The sequence below is a fragment of the Caretta caretta genome, chromosome 2 (genome assembly GCF_965140235.1).
Source record: "Caretta caretta isolate rCarCar2 chromosome 2, rCarCar1.hap1, whole genome shotgun sequence".
NCBI lineage: Eukaryota > Metazoa > Chordata > Testudines > Cheloniidae > Caretta > Caretta caretta.
The window spans coordinates 124,568,708-124,588,095 of NC_134207.1; the positions used below are offsets into that span (position 1 = coordinate 124,568,708).

Genomic DNA, 19,388 nt, shown 5'->3' on the forward strand with positions numbered 1-19,388 from the left:
CTGAAAACTAGCGTGGCTTCTTTCCCAGTTGAGCTGAGGAATTTCTCTGCTCTTAAGATCATAATCCTCAATTTGTGATGTACTATTTGTTGCTTAGGGAGTGGTGGTGATATCACCATTGATGATTTATAAGCTTTTTAGCAAGAAAATGCAGGAGTGGGGAATTATGAGAGAGGTGTTTGTAATAAATATATCATCTCTTTAACTTATTCAGGTGAAAGGCTTTTGGTGCATAGTAAATTATCTTGCAATCCTGAACTCATAATATCTGTCTCCAGTGTGGATTTGGGCCTTTAATAAAGAACACTTAATATGCATTAACATGCTTTCAGAAGAGCCCTCAAATGCTACGTGATGCTTAAATGAATAACAGACAGTCATATGCCTAAAGATTTACTAATCATTGAGCAGTATCGTCTCCAAATTGTATTATTTATTTGTTGAATATTTGAATAATGATATTCTGGCCTTTTTCTTTTCCAGAATTTTTGTGTGAGAGGACTTGAATTATTCTCTTTGTATCTATTCAGAGATATTTTGGAACTCTATGACTGGAATCTTATAGGTAACTGTACAGTTAAAAATATACACACAAAGAAATATTAAATGTTCTTTATGAATTCAGTAATTATGCCTAGGTTTTAAAGCATGCTTTGGTTTAAAAGGAGGACTTGAAGTAGCAAAATTGAATGTTTGCAATTTTAAATGGTATGGATAAGTTTCCAGTTTGCTTTTACCAAGAGCAAACCATTTATCAGGGTTCGTTATAGTGGGTGTATAGAAACTAACAGTACTCAGAGTTGTCATCCAGGTCTCTTGGGTAAGACATTTAACACTTCCTTAATTACTCCTACATGATTTTTGTTTTTAATGAGCTGTTAATTATATTATGTATATTGCACAATAATGTGTTCGTGAGGCTTTGTTGTCTGGTGTCAAACAGGATGCTGTCTTTGCCCTGACAAGCTCACAGACTAAAGGCATTTGTCCTATAGTACAATGAAACTACAAAATAGTGTCATATAGACAGCCACATAGTATTCCTATGCTTACTGAGCTGTCATTAGAGCTGAAAATTTTACCAGGATATGTGGAAATATACATACATTTTAAGACTGTGATACAACAAAATTTCAGAGTTAAAACTTTTGCTCAGTCTAAAGCAAGAGAAGTTTCAGAAGAACTTCACTTTAAAATATGTAAATATATTTTGGTACTTGGCTTTTCCTATGAAGATTTATTTAATGCTTGCTGTAACACAGAGATGCATATGCGTTTAATATTTTGCGTGTGCTTCCTTTGGTTAGTTGTTGAATATCTTTCATAGTCCGGTTTTTGGATTAAGTATTACTGGCTTTGATTGTACTGTCCTTTACTTTTTAAAATTGTAAGTCACATACCATTTTGGGCTTTCCTTTTCACATGAAGCTTTAACTGATATCATTGGAAAGGAGGAAGTCACAATAACATAGAACATTTTTTTTCTCCTTAGTCTGTATAAAGATAAGTACTATTATTGGAACAAACTAATTGGAATGAAGACAAAATCAAAACAAAAGCAAATTCTTTATTCCTGTGTTTTTATAGAATTTTTTTGTAATGCATTGATTATACAAGCAGAATTTCTTCTTGCTGCCCACATGGACATTTCTGTTATATAGTGGACCAAAGAGTACATTATTTCTACTTCCCCTTTTTCCGTGCTGTGTTTTAATTTCACCAAGCACTTAGATATTCTGGGTGAAACTGTGGCCCTCTTGAAGTCAAACTTCCACTGATTTCAGTAGAACCAGGACTTTACCCTCTGTTTATACAAATACTCTGCAAATATGTTTTCAGAGGCTTAATTCTTTTTCTTATTTTCTTATTATTAATTTTCTTATTTAAGGTCCTTCATTTGAAAACAATTCTTGTTGTCCAAGATTTCATTTCATGCCACGGTTTGTGAGGTTTCTTCCAGGTAAGTTTATATCGCGTGGTTGGTTGAAAATTAGGCTTCCAAACTCCTATGCATCTCTTCAAACAAGAAAGAACCATTTATATGGGCCTCAGAGCAATGTCTTCACATGGACTGAAGGTTCAGGCAGAATCACTTCATTGGTTTGTACTTGGTCCTCAATGTGAAAGTTTTATTTGCAGTCAAAAGAGCTAGAGACTTGATTTTTTTTTTTTTTTTTTTTTAATGGAAGCTGGGATTCTGGAGCATTAACATGTGAATCACCAGAGGAGAAAAAACATCAGTCTGACCTGCTTTAATCCAACCCTCAAGCCAAGGAACAGTCTTTGGTGGAGAAAGGACTGTGTCTGCTCTTGTATGCAAAGCCTACTTAGGGGTTTCCCCCCCCCACAATATCTGGGGGAAGATCCTCCGTTGGTATACTTTTTCATAACTTCAGTGGAGCTATGAAAATACATCCCAGTTGAAGATCTACCTCTGGTTCTTCCAGGAGAATCATTTCCACAGAAATATTCTTGGTATGAGATTAGTCATCTATTTATTTTGGCTATTCAGAGACCTAATGTCACATAAAGTTTGTTTTACCTCCTAAATAAGGGTTACTGGTAGCTGTGTGGAGGAGAGGAGTATAGACCACAGGGACAGTACTTCTCCATCCTTTAGGAAAAGGTGTTCACATACATTTAACCACTGATCCTTCAAATGACAAAAGTTTAATCGCTCCTTAGCGGTACAAAGACACCAGGTTTCTTCTCCTCCTGGAGATAATAGTTTCCTGATCCCATAAAGTTATAGCCTAGTCATGGCTGGTCACTCAGAACCAAGACACCTCTTTCCATCCCAGCCTAGCACTTATTTCAGCACGGCTCATGAGATGGAAGAGGTACTTAAGTGTCTCAAGCTCTCCAATGTCTCAGGAGGAGTCTGCAAGAACATATACCATTCAAGTGTAAAAGCTTTTCAGTCTAGTGTGAATAGACCCTGGCGGATCCTTTTGCTTGCCTCACTCAAAAACTTCTGCTTTCCTTTCTATTTTTTGCCTCATTCTTGGATACAGACATCAGCACTCAGTTTATTTGCCATTTTGGTTTTCTGTGACCTTGTAGAAAGTAAACTCCTCTCCTGCTCTTCCCTCCAAGTACAGGACTAAGGGCCATCTTGCATTTAGTATGTCCCTCTAGACTGCTTCTGGTGGCACATGATTATTAATATTGTCCCCAAAAAAATCTCAATTTGAAGTACTTCTCGCAGACACTTCGAGCAGAAGGGTTTATTTTACATAGCAATGATTTCAGCTTGCTGAACAAGTGAGCTTCAGACGTTAGTGACTGATCCACCTTATTGTAAGTACCAAGGGATAAAGTAGAATGGCTTTTGGTCTTAATCTATTCCAGATAATAGCCTTTAAGAATGTACCTCCAGCTTTTTGACTAAGAGTGCAGATGTGGCATGAAACAATCTGACTTAAGGAGAATCATGCCTAAGACCCTGTCTACATTGAGATTTGAACCATATTTGAAATTTTAAACGTAGTCGTAACTAAACCAGCTTCAAACATGGTTTGGCTTACCTCTGCAGTCAGGATATTAAAAGCTGTCAGACTGCATCTATCACTGTTGTTCCTTAGCAGGCCTGCATCTTAAAATTGTATTCAGTCAAAAGCAAATGTATGATGTTTGGTGGCAAACATCAGTTCAGTTCTTTTCAGGCGATTTGCAAAATTGGCCACATGTGGCTCTGGGTCATCATTTGATCTCAGTACAAAATGAAAATAGATTTGACCTATGTGAAGTGTGTAACCTATTTCTAGATTAGAAGTTGTCTAGTTCTATCTTGCTAGGTTTGGTTGGTTGTTTTTGGGGTGTATCTCTTAAACTGGTGTTTCCACATTGTGAGGCATCTTATCCCTTTCTGATTGTGAGTGTATATTATCATTCCTGGGGCGTCTTAATCTCTACAGAGTGGGAATCCATCGTCCTCTATATTTGCAGAATATTATTTATCTATAGTTCTTCTTTGAAGATATTGGTGCAATAGATCCCCATACATTCATCCACTGCCTTCTTAGAGATATAGGGATGAGTTGTTCAATTCCTCCCCCCCCCCCCCCCCATTCTCTTGTCTTATGTCTTTCAAACAGAGTTAAAGAGATACAGTCACAATGTCTGCATGGGCTGGCTGAGATGGCAGGCATTGTGTGGCTCAGAGCATTGAGCTAATCAAGTCATATTTGCGCAGTGCCATGGGCCTCAGGGGTGAAGAGCGGTAATCTACTGTACCTAATTGTTCAGAATATCAGGGAAACATACATTATGGAGTATTTGATTTTCTTTGGGATCATGGTCAGCAGAGAGGGAGTCCACAAACATGAATGATTTTGACCATGAACACTGGAAAAGCCTAAAAGAGGCCAGATTTCAGAACTGGGTCCAGTACCATCGTCTTTGGCTTAGACCACATCATAGACTCTTGTAACTTCATTAGCCCCATGTTTGTTAAAGTAAGCAATTTGGTGTACATACCTAGCTGCTGTTGCTCAGGGGCTACCTCTTGCCAAGTTAAATAAATTAGTTGTTGCCAGGTGAGGTCAAATGGGTCCTTTATAAAGGGAATATTTTCAAATTAAGAAGTTGTTTTTGCATTTTAGGCTGCCACTGTAGCTCATTCAGTCTGCTGTAGCTCTTAAGAGTAGTCTGTCATTACAAAGGGAGTTTGGATATGTTTCCCAGTTGTGAGTTTTATATTGGAATTTAGAACAAGGTAATTCTACTGAAGAAAGTCTTCTAGAAGATTACTAGGGTAGGTCATGTTCCTTACCATCCACAATCCTAGTATTTTCTTTACTCCATCGATCTAACCCTGTTGGAATTGGAGAATCACTTGCCTACTTGTTTATATTGGTTGGAGATTTAAACTGTACCCCCCTGACGTGGTGATTCAGGAAGACTTTCCATAGGATTCTCAGAATATTATTGCAGTCTTTGTGCTATAGCATTTTCACCAGAATATTTTTAGCCCTTAGTTTCTGCTCATCTCCTTGCACAAGACCCTATTAATGTTTCAGATAGCATACTGTGACATACAGAACAGGCCAGCTTCTGGAAGGGAAATGGACTGAAATTTTCTGCTTCTTTGTAATGATGAATCCTTTCACTTAATGATGTCACCATATTTACAGATTAAACTCTTTTCGTTTAAGGAAAGGATTTGAGAGTCTCGTATCTGAAGGAATCTTAGTAGCATGCCTCATCTTCTATCCAAACGTTTCCTCCACAAACAAGTTTACATGTAGAATTTGAGTGGTGGATAGCTCCTCAATAAAATGCTTGACAGGACCATTATGAATTAATCTCTACTTTTGTGGTCCTCACAGTCACGATTGACTGCCTAGTCCAAGTCAGGGTGCTTTTTATACTTGTCACAAAACGCAGTCTTGGCAGTGTGCATTTCTTCACGTTTCAGAAGTAGTTAGTGTTCACATATACTTGGTTCATCCAGAGACAATAACTCAGCATGAGCCCAGGCTACTCGTTAGTCTTCATTACTGCAGGTGCAGCACATAAACACTGAATATTAGTCCATAATGCCAGGATAACTAATTGCATGCATCCATAAACGTCTCATAAAATTCTTGAATGTTCCTCCAGAAAGCCACATAATGTCTAAATGGTTTAAAACTATTGTTGTAAAAGGAAATGATAAAATGTAAACAGGCAGAAAGTAACTGGACTATATAACTTAGGGTTCTACATGCAGATTTTAAAGCTCTTCGGCCAACTAAGTTAACTTGAGGCTTTGAGAAAGATTAAGCTATTATTCTTTCTGCCATTAATGTTGTTATTTCTAGTTGAGCAAATTGAGGTGCTTATGCATGTGCATTATTCATCAATAAAATGTTTGTGTTCCTATTAGTTAATTATTTGGGCAGTTTGCACTTTATTTAACCCGTCTGAACATTTTACTACTTATGCATTATTTTCCTTTAATAACGCTTTGAAGAGAGGGATATTTTTAATAAATGTTTTTAATCTGTTTTTAAGATGGAGGGAAAGAAGTGCTGTCAATGCATCAGATCCTACTCTATTTGTTACGATGCAACAAACCTTTAGTCCCAGAGGAGGAGATTGCCAATATGCTTCAGTGGGAAGAGCTGGAATGGCAGAAATATGCAGAAGAATGCAAAGGAATGATCGTTACCAGTCCTGGCATGGTACTGCAAACATTTTTAATTTATAAACAAACCAGGCATGCACTATGATCGTGGTTCAATGAGTTCGGTGCAGGCTAAATTGGAAAGGGAGAAGGAATCCAGAGGGATGAACAAGAATCCTTTGATCTCAGTGCTCTTGGAGTAACTGTATTGAAAGTATGCCAAATGTAAAAAAATTTGGGGATGCAAAATATGATAGATATCTGGGAGTGAATTCACTTGATCCAGCACCTGTACGAAGTTCACACTTGCTGCCCTATTCTTTGGCAGACTGGGTGATGTGCAAGAGCAGGTTTACAGACTAACAACATATCAATGTGTACATGGGGTTGCACCTGTTTAAAACATTGCAATTTCAAATTTGTTCCCCTTGTGCATATGTATTATGATGATCTTTAATTACACGATCACATACTATTTATCCAGAGCACCCCTGCTTCATTCTGAGGGTAGGTAGTTATTCAATAATTCCTTTTATCTTCCTTCATTAATGTGTGGCCCCAGGCCTTATTTAATGTACACCAACCAACTCTGCACTGAATACAGAATTGTTAATTTTCTTATTGAGTGCTTCACTGACAGTAATTACTTTATTTTCGGAACATCTTTGTGATATTAGGTGGTGGTATCATCCCTAGTTCACACGTGGAGATCTGAGGTCAGGAGATAGTAATGCCAAAATTATCAACTGTCTACTAATGTTGAGTACCCAACTTGAAACACATATGGCCTGGTATTTTCAGAGTACTAGGGTTTTTTATATCACTTTATACATTGAAAACACAGTTTTAATCAACTTCAGTTGCTGCTGTGAATGCTCAGCGCTTCTGCAAATTTGACCCCACATATGTCAGTTGGGCACCCAGAAAATGAAGAACACACAGTTAATGGCGCCTTTGAAACGTCGGTTTAAATGACCGGCTCAACATCACTCAGTGGCGGAGACAGGATTAGAGTCTGATTGTCTAGGGTGGCATTCAACTTCCTCAATCACAAGACCACTTTTTTTCTTATGGAAATGCTCTGCCTTGTTCTCCTATCAATGTCTGCAATAAATGAGGCAGGGTTTTACAGACAACAGCCTCCTTTACTACAAAACCCTGAATCAGTTCCAGACACAGTCCATCCTGTGTACTGAAAAAGCATATCTCTGATGTAGCCAGCATAACTTTCTTGCCAAATTTCAAGTTCCTGTTTCAAAGTATGGCGGTACTAGAGTTTCTCAGTAAAATAATTGTAAGGATATTTTTAATGTGGGCAGAACAATGTATTTTCCTCAACCTCGCTCTAGGAGAACTGTTCTTGCTGAAACTTTTTAAAAAATCAAAAATAAATAAAAAAATCAGTCTGCGGCAGATTCTCAGCATGGAAAATTTCAGCCCAAATGGTTAAAGTTATAAGCAATTGAAAACAGGATCTTATAACTGAAAGTATTAGGCAGCCTTAACAGTAGTGCTGCCTATAGTAAATGTCATGGACTCTGACACACAAGAGTAATATACAATAATGGAGGTCACTATAGCCCAGATTCCCAACTGGTGTGAACTGGAATAGCTTCATTGACTCAGTAGAGCTATACTGATTTGAACTAGCTGAAAATCTATTCCTTCTTGTTGCATGCAGGGCTTTTGATTTCCATTGTTAATCAAGAAACACGGATAAAACACCCCCCCAAAAATGAAAAAGAGTCTGACGTTTATCCAGTACAAACTGGAAAAACACCAGAAATGATTCCTGGTATCTAAGGTCTTGTCTACACAGAGCAGTAATGCAGACGATGGGGGTATGGTTTCTGAAGCACACAAATGTGTTGCGCATTAATTGATCCATGCAGACCGTGTTGGTATGCACTAAAGGTTCTCTAGTGTGCAGAATCTAGTGCTGTTTGAAACAGTGCTATGTTAAAACGCACGTGGGAACATTACAAAACAATTACAGATTAGAGTACACACTACTGAAGTGAGTAATGTATATTATATATATATTTTTAAATACAAAGAGAAAGTCCTAGAAGCACCTGTTTTGTGGATATCTATGTAAAACTCAAAAATTTCTAAAATAATCAGCAGAAAATGAAATTAATAAACACAAAAAACAGAAGCTGTAGTTATATGTAAACTTGTAGAAAAAATATATGCTACTAATGTATCATTTAAGAAATAGTATGTACTCATGTAATTAAAGCATATGCACAAGGGCATTGAGTTTGCATGTGTAACATTAACTTTGAGTACTTAACTATCCAGTCTTGACATTCTGGAAGGAAACTTTATGGCATGAATTTGTGTGTGGGTGTTGGTATGGGTATACAAATACATAAAGGCAATTCCCTATGCCTTAAAATGTTATTGTTGTATTTTAATACCATGAAGGGAAGAGATCATTAGTGCCCATTTTTTCTTTCAAAAAGGTTGTGACAATTTGTTTTTTCTTAGTATGTGGCTTTTTTTAAGTGATTACTACATGCCCTGAGTGTAAAAGTAAGTGAGAAATGGAGTATGAGAGTATCTTCCATGCATTTTATCCCCTATTTGATCAGCAGATTCAACTTTATTGTGAAGACAATATGAAACAATGCTTTAGAAAATGACGTCTCTTAAATTCAGTTTTTGTCAACTTAATACAGCAAAGTAAAAACACTGTAAAGATAAAAAAGTAAACATTTATTTTGCTGTTTTTCTTCACAATATCATTTGTGAAATAAGAATTCCTGCTGGGAGGAAATAAAAAGATAGAGAAAAACTGGATTATTTTAAAATTTGAAGAATAAATATGCTACATGGAGAAGAGAAATATTATGATAGGCGTAAATCTTTTTACATTTAGATTTAGACTTTAAAGAAGTAACAGTAGACCAGCATTATTTTAAACACTTTAATATATTCATGTCGTTTTCTTAGTTTCTCAAATTTGGTTTGGAAAAGCTAATCCATAAATTTTAATCCAATACGTAATACTTTAATCTTTCTTTTACAAATCCCGCTTCTCTTCAAGCGAACATAAATGCATATTCTATACAGTTATACCACCCCCACCTGCAATGTCATCAGATTTTTTAAGATAGGCAAATGTCTGGCTTGATCAATATTTGGATGGGAAAAACAGCACCTCTTTCCTGTCTATCAGTACTGAATCAACATGTCTGTATGCTTCAAAGTAGTGCTGTGTTGCTGGAGATTCCATGTTTTGGATGAGATGACCAAGTTCATGACCATTTGTGGTCATTCAGTGATCTCATAGTATTGGGGTTTGTCTACACATAAAACACCGTGGTGGCGCAGCTATGCTAAGACACCAGCTACACCAAAGGGAGGACTTCTGCATAGGATGAGGTAATCCATCTCTCTGTGAGGTGGTAGCTAGGTCGACAAGAGAATTCTCCTGTTGACTTAATGCTGGGGGTTAGGTCGCTTTAACTCTATTTCTCAGGGGTATGGATTTTTCACACCCCTGCGCGACGTAGTTATACAGATCTAATTTCCTAGTATAGACCAGGCCCTCTTCCTAAGAAATATAACTGTGAAAGGAGAAGACTAATTTGGTTGTGTCCTCTTTGCTTCTTAATGATGTACTGTATGAATAAGGTCTCAAATGTTTTTTGTCTTTAGAAATATTATAAATATCAAGTGCGGTCATCCATATTTTTTGCTGGAGGTCTACTTGAGAAACCAGACAGTTGGATGTGGATCTTTCTCAGCCTGAAATTGAAGGAGAAGGGGTTTGAGTCTTTCGCAAAGAGTTCTGTTGTGAGAATTATTTATCAGGCATTTGTTAACGTCTGTTTAATTCAGAAACAAATCACAAACCAATGTACTTTCAAAGTTAGGTGCCTCAAGTTAGGCCTCAGTATCTATATTTAAGTATCTAAATAAAAGTGGTGTGATTTTTAGAAGGTGCTGATTTCCCATTGACTTCAGTGGAAGCACCTGCAAGCTACTGTAACTTAGGCATCCAAATTCAAAAAGGTTGACCAAAATGTTTTTGATCGTTTGAGATTTTTATTCTGTTAATCAGGTATAGTTTCCTTAGTACCCATGATATCCTTATCCTACCAGTTTCTCAGATGTCTTCCAGCAAAAGCAGGGTAGAAAAGACCTGAGTTTCTAATGCTTGGGGGGAATCAGAAAAAAAACAACTTACTTTAATAAATAAAAACCTTTCAAAGTTGCCTTCATGGATCATAAAAAAGCAAAAAGATCATAAACTTATTCCATTTCTTTTTGAAAGTGACTTGTCCTTGTTAACTTCCAGTTCCAGAAACAGCATTTAGTCTCCTAAAAATCCTCCCTGTGTTTTCATTTTTAAATCGCTTTCTTCTTCTTCATATCCTCATCTAAATGATTATGTATATAAGCCTTAAAAAAATGTCTTCACCTGTTTGCATGGGTGGAGTAATTTTAAAGATTACATTTTTTGATGGGCAAGTGAAATGTTTCATTTTCCATTATCATGTAAAAAGGATAGTTGATAAACATTTATTTTCACTTGGACTGGTAAAACCTACATGTCAGTATTATAATTCTGTCCACTGACAAGCATTTTCACCATTTAGTTCCAGAAGTGGCTGCACTTCACCAGTGGGGGAAATGATCCCTCTATATAGTTGGTATCTGTTTGTAAAACACTTTTTTGGGGAATGATTTGTTATAAACACTTTAAAAAGAATATAATTATGTAATAGTAATAGCCATTCAGTAACTAATAATGTCATAAGAAATAAGGTAACTTTTCTATGTGGAAGCTCTTTGCTAAATTGGCAGTTTTAATATAAAGACGACTCTAAGTAATGTATCTTTTCAGACACTTCAGAGAACTGGATAGCTTTAGCATCATCCAAACAGCTAATTGCCAGGTGGGAAATGGTTTGCATACATAACAGAACAGCTTGCAAGATAATAGAGAAAATATTTGTGCAGAGAGATTCAACTGTGGAACTTAAGCTAAGGTTTTTGCATATGCTACAAAGAGCAGTACAAACGGCACGTTAACTGCAATGATCTGGAGTTACTCATTTTCTCCATTTTTAGAGGTCAAGGGAAAATCACTTCCTTCTACAGTTTTCCTTTAAAATGATCTGTTTTCAAGTGCAAAAGGGAAAAGTATTCCTCATTATTCAAAACTGTGTTCCTCATTATACACGTTGACTTTGGAGCATTTTGTAAGAGTGAGGCTACAATTTTTAATGCCACTTAGTCTGTGATTGGATGGGTCTAATAATGTCTTTACTTACATTAGGTAATCAAGATTAGAGAGGTGACATGGTTCTAGTGAACCAAATACAGGAATAGTAGTCAGAAGTATCAGGATTCGATCCTGGCTCTGGTACCAACTTAATGTTTGGCCTTCAGCAATTCATGTGAAATTCTCAGAAACTCTCAAAATCTTAGTTCCGCCTCCCCTGTAAATCAGGATAATACCTGTACTACAGGGTTGTTGTGATAACCAATTAGTTTACATTGCTCAGCCTTGTAAGTGCCACATATTATTATATATTAATGGTTTTCTACCTATATAGCTGAAATATCGCTCTCATTGATTTCAATATGTTGAAAGTCTTCTCTGCTTCTCAGAATGATGTCATTCATTTGTCAGTTCCTGGTCAACATCATAATGTATCCAATAAAATATCACTAGCGCTCTTGTTAATTAGATAAACTGTATTGATTTTCTTCCTAGAAACCCAGTTCAGTTCGTATTGATCAACTGGACCGTGAGCAGTTCAACCCTGATGTAATTACTTTCCCCATTATTGTTCACTTCGGGATACGGCCTGCTCAACTCAGTTATGCTGGAGACCCTCAGTAAGAAATTTTCCTCAAAGCTTATGTTTAAAAAAAAAGTTACTGTTTTTCGTTTGTTGTTCAGGAAAGGCCTAGTCACATGACTATTGAAGTTGATGGCAAGCTTACCGTTTTCTGCAATGGGAATGGTAGCAGGAGTTGGCTTTTATAAACTAGAGAATCTGAAATGTAGCTGCTTTTTCCTCTTCTGAATTGTAATTCTGTTCTGCACTTCCTTTATCAATTTTAGATTTTCAAAGCGAGCACGTCAAATTCATGTAATAATAAAATTATGTACTTGGTAGAAATGTTATGAAACCGGTGGCTGTGTCCTTGTCCCGGATCAGCCGTGCCTTTACTGCAGCTACCCGGTCTACCTCAGCTCCACTGCTCTTTATACTTGAGCTATAGCTCGATGAAACCTAGTGTGAGTATGTGTGTGTGAGCAGGGCAATCACACCCCTAGCTCAGAGTATAGACAGAGCCTAAGTTGACTTAATAAATCTAGGCCCTCATGTTTTGTGTGAAATACGTATTACTAAGGTATTCAGAAAAGTTCCATTTGGTGTGTTTTTTCTTGTCCAGGTTTTTGATGTAGCTAAGTGAAACCAGTTATAAATCAATCTTTTTTATTATTATTATTTTCTTATTCCCTTGTTCATCCCTGTAGTATCTGAGTGCCTTCAATGCAAAACTGGTAGCAATAGCAAAGTCCCTAGTGGATTTCATGGAGTCTCTGCCTCTCCTTTTTTGGGGTAAAAAAAAATCTGGTGGATTTTCGGTTTGTTTGTTTGTTTGTTTGTTTACTTGGCAGGATGATTTGTTTATTTGTCATTTAATTTTTCTTTTTGGACAGATAAATGTATTATCTGTTTTGAAAATGTTCTGGTGCTGGAATCCTGTATTGAAATGAAAAGAAAATAGCGTAGAAGTAGCCTGTAGATTTCCAGTTTCCAATTTGTTTTATAGACCAAGCAGACACTGGAGCCTCCAGGGCTGAGGAAATGCACTGGAGAATGATGGAGTGATATAGCTAGGAACAGACTCCAGTAAACAAGAAACGGGATGGGGTGTGTGCTGGAGCTCTGAGAATTCTGAAACTGTAAAATAGCTGGTTTCAGAGTAACAGCCGTGTTAGTCTGTATTCGCAAAAAGAAAAGGAGTACTTGTGGCACCTTAGAGACTAACCAATTTATTTGAGCATGAGCTTTCGTGAGCTACAGCTCACTTCATCGGATGAAAGCTCATGCTCAAATAAATTGGTTAGTCTCTAAGGTGCCACAAGTACTCCTTTTCTTTTTTTAAAATAGCTGCTCTCCATTTCATGGAGCATCAGGAATATGGAATCTTCACACTAAACCACCACTCTAAACTGGTGCTATTTGCGCAGACGAAACATAGAAGAAAATAGATCATTAAGCAAATACTTTGATTGCTCCTTTGCTTCATTTTAAAAGTATTTGCTTTTGTGTTTTGTGTTGAGAGTCTGCTTCTGCTATGATTTTTTTTTTAAATACTGTGCATAAATTGAGAAGTTTTATCCTCTGCTTTGACTGAAACGTTTTTTTTGGGGGGTGGAGGGGACAATATAAGGGCTGCATTTAGTCTTGCTATAAGTTACATATGGGCCTCATATCAAGAAAAGGAGTCTTTCATATGAATCAGAAAAAGGCTTTGACTCAAAGCCACATAATGCCCCCCATCTGAAGTGTGACTCATCAGAGATATCTTTTTAGAGTGAAGTAGTAGGGATCGTTTACCACTTTGTTAGTGAGAGCTAATCCTTTCATAAGGTCAAACAAGGAGGCACTCATGTTGTATACTTCTAGTATGTGACAAAGATGTGGGGGTGGGGTTTCTGTTCTTTCCTGCAGGTACCAAAAGCTATGGAAGAGCTATGTGAAGCTGCGCCATCTGCTGGCTAACAGTCCCAAAGTCAAACAGGCTGATAAACAGAAGTTATCCCAGAGAGAGGTATGTTGGCCCTTCACCCATAGCCAGTGACTGAGCACCGAAAGGGATGGGGCTGTGTTACTGCATTTCTACGGAAAAAAGGGAAATAATATCTATTATTGTCATCCTCACAAATGATTTTCTTTTCCCCGTGTTGAGTTGATGTTACCTTTTGTTCTTTGCTTCCTAATGGAGAGACATTTTCCAGCACTACGTTTTACCCAGTTACAGATTCTGCCATAAAGTGTTGAGCTTCTTACAGCATTAGTCATTAGCGAATGCTTAATGTTGAGAAAGGCTTTCCATTCTAGGCTACTCTTTTCAGCTGCTCATAATCTTAAATTTCCATGATTTACACTTGGTCCAAAGTTGTATTTCATTGGAAAATTCAAGTGAGTTCCCTTTATGGGTGAGGCAGTGATGGGAAGGTGGAGGAATTTTTTAAAAAACAAAAACAAACTTTAGTTGTGGGGGTTTTTCTGGCAAAATAACTCCAAAACAGTTGAAGATAAAAACTTTATTTTTTGCACAGTCAGAGTCTTCAATGAGAAATATGGTGCTTGCAAAGAGGGAGGAGACGGAGGGGGAACCTGCACGCCATGTCCTCGCTCCTCCCCCCTCCCTCCTGCCTCCTGAACGGCACAAGCCAGCTGATTGCCGCAGGCAGGAGGCAGGGGACGGAGGGGGGGAGGAGCGAGGACGTGGAGTGCGGAGTAAAGGGGGGAAGGGGTGCTTGGGGGAAGGGGTGGAGTGGGCAGGCCGAGGGTTGAGCCCCCCACCCCTGGTGCTTGCAGAGTAGGGGAAGCTGCTGCTACTGTGGCACGTGCTTCTCCTAGCCTACAGCACCTTCAGCCTCCTTGCCTGCCTCATTGTCTCCAGCGCCAGTGGGCTGTGCCTCTGTGGGGTAAGGTGCGGGCACCTCCCAACTATAGTACTGTACTGTATGGCAAAAAAAAAATTTCCCTGGAACCTAACCCCCACATTCACATTCATTCTTATGGGGAAATTGGATTCGCTTACTATCGTTTCACTGAAAGTCGCATTTTTCAGGAACATAACTACAACGTTAAGTGAGGAGTTACTGTACTTAGAGGTCCAGTGTATATTCTAGGTAGCAGCTGGAAGGGGATGTCTGTGCTTGTGTGTAGGCATGCAGATGTATGTGTTTCTGTGTGACTGTCTATAATCATGTAGCTTACATGTGTGTATAAAGTGGAGTGTGACTGGATGAATCAAGGAGTCTTAGACCGACAGCATCACCAGTTTGCTTTTTCTGTAATGACTGAAGCTGCTGCTGCAATAGATGGTCTTCAGTATATCTGACAATGCACCAGATTTTATCATTAGTGCAAAGCATAGCATATTGTCGCGTGAACACAGGGCTGAATTAACATTTTATTTATAGTAGTGTTAAATAAGCCCCCAAACCTCAACTTCTTTCCTTGTAAATGGGAAGTACCACAGTGTTAAAAGTTATCTATGTCATAATTTTAAGGAGGAATGCTCTTCCCACTGAAATAGATGATTTTTATCTTTACTGAAGCTTTCATCACTGCAGGGGAGAACAAATGGAAGGCTAGAACTTTTTATTAAAAATGTCTCTCATTAGGGAATAATGGATGAGTTATTCTTAAAACAGTAGCAGAGAGGGCGTGGAGGTGATTGCATTTTGCTGCAAAAATGAAGTACTCCTTTGACATTTATCACTTCTTGTAGTGTGTAGACCTTTGTTTCTAGATTGTATCATCCAGGATGATGGTTTCCTAAAGTAATTGTCTGTCATAAGGAAGATGTATTGAAAACCGTTCTTAGGCAGAAACTTTGCGATACTGTGCTCCCACTTTGTGACACTGAGGACCTCATCAGTAATTTAGTGGGAGCTGGCAGGCTGCTGTAATTGGCATGTGAATTTAAAAAAAAAAGAAGAAAATTATTCAGAATTGGGCACTGATGATACACGGATATGCATGGTACTGTATAAAAGCCTAGAAGACCTTATAGAGCCTACCCCTAAAAGGTGTACAATTTATGGCCTCTGTCCATAGCCCATTGACATTTGGATTTGGGCCTAAGGGAACAGTGCTTCATGCACACCTGCTTATTATTGCCATTGATTTCAATGAGATTACGGGATGCGAGGTCATTATTTATATTGAGGTGGTGCCTAGGAGCTTCAGTTATGGACCAGGAGAAACCCTTTGTGCTAGACACTGTACAAACTCAGAACAAAGAGACTGTCTGTGCCCCAAAGAGCTATATATAGTTTCTTTAAAACTGAAGCAGGCAGCAGGGAGGGAGAAGTTCTCAGCAGGGGCCCTGCAGTGAAGTATAGCGAGAGGAGAGATGTAACTTTTATCTTTAGTCCTTTATTCTAATAAAGTTCCTTGTTCTCAATTAGAAGAAAATATGCAGTGACTGCTTCCCATTGTCACATATGTATCAGAGTTGACATACTCTTGGGGGCATTTGCAGTATCAGGACCTAAATTCAGACTAAGAGACCCTAACATACTGGATTATTTATTCTATTTATTGCTTCAGATTTATACAAAAAATAAAAGGGACTCCTATCCAAGGCTGTACATGCCCTTGCCGTATTTCAGAAACAGAAATAAACTGCCAACTTCTCAAGGTCAAGGCAGTGCAGTTTTTAAACACATTTTTTTTCTTGGTTGGAATAAAGTGGGTAGGTTTCATAGTAGGAGCCTCTGGTGTCAGTGGATACTGACCCCCTGTTCCATAAGAGGGGTATTGACGTTTAACCAAGATCCGTTATAAGGTGACTGGGGCTAGATAATAAAGGTCTATCTCTTACCCGCATGAATGAAGGGTTGGTTGTTTCTCACGCAAGCCTTGGGATGGAGTATCAGATGTCAGGAATTCCAGAGAGAAATGGTATTTGCTTGTACTTGCATCTCGCTCAATAGATGCATCGGAATGGCTTTGTTCATTTCATCTTCAGCAAAAACCTGTGATTAGTCAGCTTTGTCCTCACCCTGCAGCTTATCAGGATAAATAGACTGAGTCACATGCAGCCCTCTGTCACACTTGTGGGCATCCAGGCCACCCCTGGCTTACAACATTACCAAGGGGTGGGTGGAGATAATTACAAGATTTAGGTTGAAAAATTGCTCTCTGAAAGTGTGCTTTACAAATAGATAAAAAAATAAATCAATTAAAACCCCATTCTCAAATCCAAAGTCTGAACACCCTAATGTCTGTTTTTCGTGCCCACGTGTGGTTTCATATGGCTTTGCTGTAGAAAGTGTCTCACCGTTGCACCATTTCCTCCCTTTCTAGGAAGCGCTACAGAAAATCAGGCAGAAAAACACAATGAGACGAGAAGTGACCGTGGAGTTAAGCAGCCAAGGATTCTGGAAAACCGGCATTCGTTCTGATGTCTGCCAGGTGACTGTTAGACCTAGAGATCCCTCCTGAAATCAGTTTCTTTTGTTAGTTAATAGACATCAGATTAATGTCTCGTAATTTTGCAATGTTAAGGCCTTAGGTACACACGGGGGGGGGTTGCCCCTGTTACATTGTAGCGAACCTTCGCTATTGCTGTGCGGGGTATAGACAGTGCTATTTGCACTGGTGGCACTTACCCCTGATTGAAACAGGGGTAATCTGTGCTGGTGCAAATTGTGGCTTATAGCAGTTGTACAGCTACGCTGGTGCCTGACAACCAATGACTGTAACCAGGATAAAACCCCAGTGTAAAAAAGACTGAAGAGGCTAACATTGAGTTTTCAGGGCTTGTTGGTCAGTAAATTGGCCTTTTTTACAAAACCTTTTTTTGTAATCATGTCTTCAAGGAGAACTTAAACTCTGTTGTATATTAAAGGGGAAAGAACAATGAGTATTAAACATAATTTTCCATATTCTTTTGTATATCTAAAACAATAAATTAGACTAGTCAATTGTTTGAATTTCTTTGAGAGGTCACAAGGAGACTACACTTTAAAATGAAAGATTGCCGTTGCTGTTTTTCAGATATGCGTTTTGCCAGATTAGAGTAAAAACTAAATGAATGTAAATCAATTCTGCGAGCAGACTTAATGCAGAGCAATTTAAAATTATTGGTTTGCTTTAATTCTTAAAAGCACTGTAGTTTAGAAGATCAAAATTCTTTTAATAAACATTGAAGTACTCTAATAATTTTAAATCACTCTGTTGCATAAAGTATAATACCAGTCTTGGCATTTTCCAAAATTAAGCACTTGCAAACAGGGAGAGAAGGAGTGAAGTGCTCTGATTTAAATGGCTCTGTTTTGTGTGAAGTAATTCAAAATTATTGGGCAGGTGGAGGGCACATCTTTGCCGCTATTAAATTATTACTTACAAAGAATTATTCTTATACCCAAAGTAGCCTTAATCAGATGGTATAATGGCTCTCCTGCCTATAATGCTACAGTTCCAGAAGAGACCATATTTCTTCAGTATCCATTAATTTGCCTAGTGCAGTTTATAAAATGTTTTTTGTGAGCAGGGAAGGGTTGGGGAGTGTTCCCCTAAAAAGAATTGGGAATGTCAAATTGCCATAATCCTATCTGACAGAAATTAATCAAATTAATCACATATTTGGTGTCAGGAAAATAACACTTTGTCAATATTATCACAAGAGTCTAAATTAAGACATTCTGTGTACCTCATGTTTACCGTCAGAAAGATACCAATTCCTTACCAGTTGAACTTATAAATAAAATCTAAAATGTTGATATATCAGTATACAAACTGGGGCCAAACATACTGCTTGCTGTCTACAAATAGTATTGAAACTGTGGTCTGTGCACTAATTCCCCGTGGAATTATTCTGGTTGCCCAGAAGGCTACTACAGTGGACAGCAAATGCAGAGAAACTGTGAACTGGTGGGCATGTGTCACGGGTCCTTGAGATGATGTATTGTTGATAAAGTGGTCAAGAATGAAGATGCACAAGAAGCACAGTTATAGAACATATAGTTGGGGGTCATCCCCCTTCCCCCCGAGATTGTTATGAGAGAAACTACTAACAGTATTGGATTTTAGTTTAAATAGTAGAAATTCACTTAAATCTAATTCTATTCAGCAATAATTTTTTCACTTCCCAGTAATATAGTTCTTACCAGTCATCATATCTGCAATGTGAAACCACGTTTCATTCTAAAAAAAACCCCAAACTCTCAGATGCAATCTTACGCTCTTTTCAATGAAAGGTAATCCTTATAATCTCACAGCACTATGTTCACCAGTTCTTACTCTATGACTGTGCTTAGTTTCACCAACATACCAAAATCCACAAAGACACTTAAGCCCATAATTACAGGATCTGTTATACATGCTAAACTGATTTTCTCCTATACATCCACTCTGTTCATTCATCCCCTTTAATCATACACTTTGCATTCATTGTGAAGTGATACATGAATAATTTTCAGATTTCATCTTCAAATAAGTCTTGTTTCTATGAATCCTTAAACTTGATTTTGATAATTACAACAGGAAATATA

General features: G+C 37.9%; 1 protein-coding gene across 1 annotated transcript in view; it reads left to right on the top strand.

Annotated features, from left to right (window-relative positions):
• Positions 1–19,388, top strand: part of DROSHA (drosha ribonuclease III) — a 102,501-nt gene that overhangs the window by 30,061 nt on the left and 53,052 nt on the right. The window contains exons 11-16 of the mRNA XM_048839670.2: positions 484–565; positions 1,889–1,960; positions 5,998–6,167; positions 11,844–11,968; positions 13,822–13,921; positions 17,200–17,307. Coding sequence (XP_048695627.2) covers positions 484–565; positions 1,889–1,960; positions 5,998–6,167; positions 11,844–11,968; positions 13,822–13,921; positions 17,200–17,307 — 657 coding nt within the window. The remainder of the gene's footprint in view (positions 1–483; positions 566–1,888; positions 1,961–5,997; positions 6,168–11,843; positions 11,969–13,821; positions 13,922–17,199; positions 17,308–19,388) is intronic.